At 29.8% G+C, this 6,364-nt stretch overlaps 2 protein-coding genes across 2 annotated transcripts in view; one reads left to right on the forward strand and one right to left on the reverse strand.

Annotated features, from left to right (window-relative positions):
- The first annotated feature begins 933 nt into the window (after positions 1 to 933).
- LOC108572741 (probable 39S ribosomal protein L45, mitochondrial) lies at positions 934 to 2,436 on the forward strand. The gene is made up of 6 exons (XM_017935020.1): positions 934 to 984; positions 1,066 to 1,389; positions 1,478 to 1,629; positions 1,724 to 1,772; positions 1,859 to 2,008; positions 2,089 to 2,436. Exons 1-6 carry the CDS (start codon positions 934 to 936, stop codon positions 2,380 to 2,382), a joined length of 1,020 nt encoding a protein of 339 aa, XP_017790509.1. The 3' UTR covers positions 2,383 to 2,436.
- LOC108572649 overlaps positions 2,386 to 6,364 on the reverse strand; it is an 11,276-nt gene continuing 7,297 nt past the window's right edge. Inside the window, 7 exon segments of the mRNA XM_017934910.1 lie at positions 2,386 to 2,463; positions 2,515 to 2,737; positions 2,834 to 3,084; positions 3,368 to 3,585; positions 4,339 to 4,556; positions 5,565 to 5,741; positions 5,814 to 5,908. Coding sequence (XP_017790399.1) covers positions 2,386 to 2,463; positions 2,515 to 2,737; positions 2,834 to 3,084; positions 3,368 to 3,585; positions 4,339 to 4,556; positions 5,565 to 5,741; positions 5,814 to 5,908 — 1,260 coding nt within the window.

The raw sequence follows: 6,364 nt of genomic DNA on the forward strand, positions 1-6,364 counted from the left end.
TAATACTTTAAGTTATAATTATGTTTTTTTGATAAAAGCAGCAGTGTTATAAATTTTATTTAATAAATTTCGGTAAGGTAGTGATGTATTACCGATACCCACGTGTATTTTATTTTGTTGATGTTGCCGTTATTAAGATTCTATTTTCATGAAATTAACAGTATAGTTTTTTAAATTACCGTAAAGAAGATGACATAATTTCTATCAATATATTACTTTGGGAATCAATACAAGAATCATTTTTTAGTGACTTAGCTATAAAAGAAAAAATAGATACAATTCCACTTCTCGTTTATACATGTATCGGTCAATTAAATCTATACATAATTTTTGCATGATTTCTTTATTACAAAATACGGTACAAAGTTATGTTTTTTTTGTATTTATTACAAATAAACAAATTATTAATTTTTTAAAGTTTGTTATAGTCGTAAAGCAAAGATTCTTCATTTGAAAATTTAAATTTTTGTAGCAGCCAATACTTTAAAATACATCTCGAATAAAGATTAATTTATTTCATATATCTTCGTTATCAGTTTTTGATTTACAATAAGTTTTTTTCGTTTCTAACTTTTATTGTATAATGATAGAAGTGTTAATATTTCTTTCAATAATAACATAGAATTTTAAATATGATGTTTCATAGAAGTCATGTAGGATCAGAACGCCATATTTTCAGACCAACTTTCTCTATTGTACTACATCTTTTCATTGTTTAAACAATACGATCCGCAGGGTTTTGTAAAATACTTTCTCAATAGATCAAAATATTCTAACTTAAGCCTAAATAGTGTATTCGTCAATTTATGTTAGTTTACCTCCATCTAACCTAAATGTAACATTCAATAGAAGGTGTGAAAAGTGATTTAATAAAATTGTTGGAAAGGAACGTGAGTGTGATTATTAATAAAATTGTAATATACATTTGTGAAGATGATGCTAAGATATAAAAATGCAATTTGTATTTTTGGAAAATATATGCAGGTAATTTCGAAATGCGTCGTTAAATCAATATTGAATTTTACGAACACTTCTGACTGCAAAACAAATTTTAATATTTTTCAGAATAATTTGCCTCTAATGTTAGGTCCTATTAACTATCCAGTTCTTAATGATTCTTGTGAACAAGTCAGGTATATAAAAAAACATTACAATCCAAAATTTCGTAAAGAAAGAGGACAAAAATTTATTAAAATAGAGTTACCTGATCTGGAAGAGAACAATGACGATTTATCAGAAGACGTAGTGAGAACAAAATTTAAGAAATTCGGTATTTATCCACAAAGAAATTGGAACGAAAGACCCGTTTTTGTTAATTGCACATCTCAAATATTTGAATCCTACGTTGTCCCAGAAGGTGATGGAAAATTTTCTCCCATCACTACAATGGTACATAATATACCTAAGAATATTCTATAATTCTAAGAATAAATATCCATTTGCACAAGCATTTAAAAGTTTTGTGTACAATATTTAGGGTGCCAAACAAAAACTTGAATATTTAGGTAAAAAGAGTAAATCTGTTATGGCTCTTAGAAAGATCAAAACATATGAAGATGACTTTAAAACCAAAGAATTTGTAGACAAAACATTAGATATTTATAAAAAAGCACATGAAGCCTTAACTACGTAAGTAATATCCATAGGAATTAAAATTGAAATACATGTTATATTAAATACAAAGTACATTCTAAATTAAGTTATAAATTTATTGTACCCTCAGTAAAGATGAAGATCAAATATTACAGTATGTTACAGAATATGCATATCCTGTAAGTTTCATTAATGTAATTCAATTTAATACTCTTTTTTCTTGTATAATGGTAAAAATATGTTTGCAAATATTATGTAATTGTAGTTAATGATACATAATATGATGGATAAAACAATTGTTTGGAAATTTGTGCAATCTTTGGAACCAGCACGTATTGTACATGCAAGGGTTGCAAGTGCTGCAGTAAAAGACAATTATTTTGCACAAGTCACAGTTCGTTTTCATACTCAACAGGTTTGAAAATTAATTTTAATATTTTTCATACATGGTGTATTTACTACATTTGGATATTACACATTAAATTTATTTTTTAGTTTTTATGCATTTACGATAGATTTGGGCGATTGCTACTAGGTAGCGAAACGGTAAAAAAAGATGTTTTGGATTACATAGTATTTGAGAAATATTTATCTAATACATATGGTATATGGCGAGTTCATGGAAAAATTATACCAAACTGGTTGACACCGGCAGAAGTTGCGTCGAAAACTTATGTATTGCCAGCGGAGGAAAAAAATTCCTTACCTTCTAAGAGTGATGTTGAATCAGTTGCTCAAACAGTTCCACTAGAAACTTTAGACAAGAAAGTTACTGAATCAAAGATATAATAATTATTTAATGTACAGATTTCTTTTATTAATTGTTGAATAAACTGGACTTAAGAGAGGGAATGGAAAATATTTCTTGTTCTGTTTAATAAAAGAATAAAAATTAGAGCTTCCTATTCGTTTAGATTTTACAAGTAAATAATTTCGTCATTTGTTAAAGTAAAACACTAAGTGTTCAAGTAGAAGAATTATGAAAGATATAAGCAGTCCACCATGAAATACATAGAGTATTAAATACACTTGCTCCATGGTAATTGGTTCTGTGATATTTGTTTTTTCTTCTTCCACATTTTTCGATTCTATCCAACGATGCTTTAGTAGCTTTATAAAACCAACTTCGTATAATTTCAATAACCTGTTTAATAAAATTAATGTTATTTCAATCAAATAAGTTTCTATTACAGGAAAATTATACAAAAAAATTAATACAAAATTATTCAAATAATTTAACCCGATATCAATTGATCTTTTGTATCTGAAATTCCACGAAATTCCAGAAACTATCCACACAGTGAACAGGGGAGCCCCAGCAGGATTTAATCGACAGAAATATATTCCTCCAGCTTTTTTTATATCTTCACTTTGATATACCGCGTACAGCTTTCTCGAGGAACATATTGTTTTATACATATCCTCCATCCTTTCCGCAACAACATATCGTTTATATTTAAGTGTATTCTGGTAGTCAGGTTCTGTGCTCAACTGGAATCAATTAGAATCACTTTTATTTAAAAAGTAATCATATAAGCTATATTCAGAGATTATTTACATCATCGTATCAATTACTTTTCATCATGTAGAATCTTAAATAGCAAAATATTTTTTATTTCGTAGTACATATTTCTTAACATTCTTAGGAAATTTTTCATTTAAATGACAATTTTTTTTGTCATGCTGCGTTTAATATTTCTTTATAATTTACAGTAGTATAGGTTTTCTTATACTGCGTAGAATTAGAAAAAGACTTTAAATATGTTTTTCGTACCTGAAAAATCAGATCTGGCAGGGAACCTTTTAAAGCGAAAATATTGTACGAAGTACCGACCAGTAAAGAATTTAAATTATGAAACGGTGGCGTGGTGGAAATTTGCGTCATGTAGCCTATTAAAAGCGCGCCAAAAGCGGTTCTAATTAAGCAGGAAAAGAGGCCCAACCATAATTCCACTACTCTCGAACTTTTGTTTAAACTGTTCGGTAGATAGCCTGTAACAAATTGAGGCTTTAAATTACAATTAACTATGTTTTCTTTTTTTTTTTAAAGAATAATTTTCTATTAAGGCATTACTACGATATTTCGGTAATTTTTTTAGAAATGATATTTATTTTCTAAAACGAAAAATTCACGTTAAAGATTTTAGAATTTATTTTTATTATTATATTATCGTAATGAATATACGAGGGTCATTCAATAAGTAAAGAGACAAAGAGCTCTAGTTTAAAAAATATCTAAATAAAAAGTACAATAGTTTCTAAATCATAAGTTGGCATCCCTGTCCCGACAATTTCAGTATACATACGAAAAATTGAAAAAACTTAAAACTTAGAAAAAATTAGGAAAAACATAGTTTGAATGATTAGATCTTATAGTCCAGATCTTACTCCATCAGATTTCTTTTTGTTTAACTTCCCTTCTGTGCAATCAAGCTTGACAGTAACGAAGAAGTGAAAATAAATGTGCAAAACTGGCTTAGACTTCAAGATAAAGAATTCTTTGCTTTGGCATACAAATGTTAGTAGAGAGATGGGACAAGTGTATAATTTTCTTCTTTTTTTTATTTATTTACTTCAAGTTGCATCAACCACAAAAGTTGGGTTATTAGCGACTCAAGTGTATAAATATTGATTAATTGAAAATTGTGACGTAACAGCCGTTTTTCTCTTTATTAGTTGAACGACCCTCGTACATATTCTATATAATGTATATCTCTCTTTTTTTTTTAACACATGTTTCCTTACTCTGTCCACAGATCATGCCAAAATTGTAGAAGAAGTAGTCGTTCAAGGTTGCCTGCGATTTTTTACGCGCAATTTTCAAACCCACAGCCTGGGAAAGATAGCTGCACACGCTTAACAGAAAGTACGTGAACAGAATTGCGAACCAGACTTTTCGAGAGAATAGTTTCAGCATCCAGGTAGGTAGATGTTTTACTTCATGACGAATGTATAAACGCAAACTGTATGCAAGATATATTATTATACTTAACCCTTTGCACCCGAAGGTCTTTTTGCTATAGGGAAGTAGCATATTAGAGCTTGTTTGTTAAATTGATGAAATTTTGCTATATTAAACTAATGTAGAAAATAACAGTTAATTATATTATGGAAGACTTTGTAACACAGTTCATTAGAGGTTAGTTTTTTTCGAATTATTTCATTGCTCAGACCTCTAACATATGGTGAACAGTTTTATAAAGGCCCATAGACCTGCTGTCCTAGAAAATATCAACAAGTATCTCCCCATTAATTATTTACCAAGTGGTAAATAGTAATGTCGCTTTTCAGTCGCCTCTCGAGTGCAAAAGGTTAATACATATCACGTTTGTACATGGGATTATTGGGTGTCGAAAGAGTTACAGGTAGAGGGATTAAGGATATGAAGTATTACCAACTATATACAGTGTCTTCAAACATAAAGACATTGATTTTGTATCTCATAAAACAGTGATGAGTAACCTCGTTGAAGTTGTTTATGCAAACCACTTTAATCAGTCGAAGTGATGAATTTTTGTGTTTAGTACGATATATCGTCGGTTTTTGTTAGAAGAATGACACAACTAAGAATATAAAAATCAATATTTCCGAAAAGGTTTGTGAATTATCTCTGACAAAATAAAAAAGACCTTAAGTTATCTTATCCTTCATCCTTCTTCCCCTGTATTTTTCATATTGCACTATCGCGAGAAAAGTGTCGGCAAGTAAGAAATTATCAATTTTCATCTTATCGTTTGAAATATCGTCCAATATATAGATTTACCATAAGAAAAAGTGTCAGAAGTTGAACTGTGGTATGTATACTATAAGCAAGGGAATTTTAACCGACGCATTTTCATAATATTGCAAATGAAATGCATAATTGTCCAAATAGAAATTTGCGTTTCGATCTCCTTTGAAAAATTTTTGATATTTTCGACTTGTCAGAATTTTCTCGCGTGGGTGTGATATAATAAAATATTCCAACACACCTGGTTTTCCATAAAGGGAACGAAAATTGGACAAATCTGAATCGCTTCGGATGTGCTTCCACCCTTGGTATCACATCTGTCTCGTTTCGTTGAATAAGGCGTATTAGACCACGTGGATAAATACCATTCTCATTTGCATATCCTAATGTCTGGTCTTTGCTATGAATCGGTTTCAACCTGAAACGATTAATTGTGTCACGGTAACTGAATTTGAAAGCCACGTTTTCGTCGGTTGAACTTTTTCGTTACGTGAAATTTAGGAATTCCGATAATATATTCCAGATTTCTCCGATTACTCCGCTGATTCTAGTTCCATTCGCTCTGCCGTTGATAAGGTTCTTCTCCTAAGAGTTGTTCCATTTGAAACAGAACGTTGTTAAAGTTAGATAAACGAAACATTTTTAAAATTTCATGTTTTCAGCTTGTGACAATATAGGAGTGCGATATACGTATCGTTTTCTTTCAGATATATTTATGTATATTAAATTTTCAACGTCGAGTATTGTTAATGTCAATTTATTCGGAAATGGAGCTTAGTATGAAAAAATATTACTCCATATTTTTTACTTATTTTTTCTTGCAGATTTGCCCTTTTTCCGGTTGTACCGCCGGGTTCAGAGACTCCCTACATTGAAATTGAACAAATGCAGACGGTAGTTTAACGAGTTAATTAATAATTTCGAAATATGATTACAGTAAAAATCCAATTTTGAAAGACACTCTTTGGTCACAATAATGTTTCTTCCCTTTTTGGATTCGTGAAAAGTCAAACAATTAAATATATTTTTCCTACCCATCAT

Source organism: Habropoda laboriosa, unplaced genomic scaffold (assembly GCF_001263275.1).
Source record: "Habropoda laboriosa isolate 0110345459 unplaced genomic scaffold, ASM126327v1 scaffold22, whole genome shotgun sequence".
Lineage (NCBI taxonomy): Eukaryota > Metazoa > Arthropoda > Insecta > Hymenoptera > Apidae > Habropoda > Habropoda laboriosa.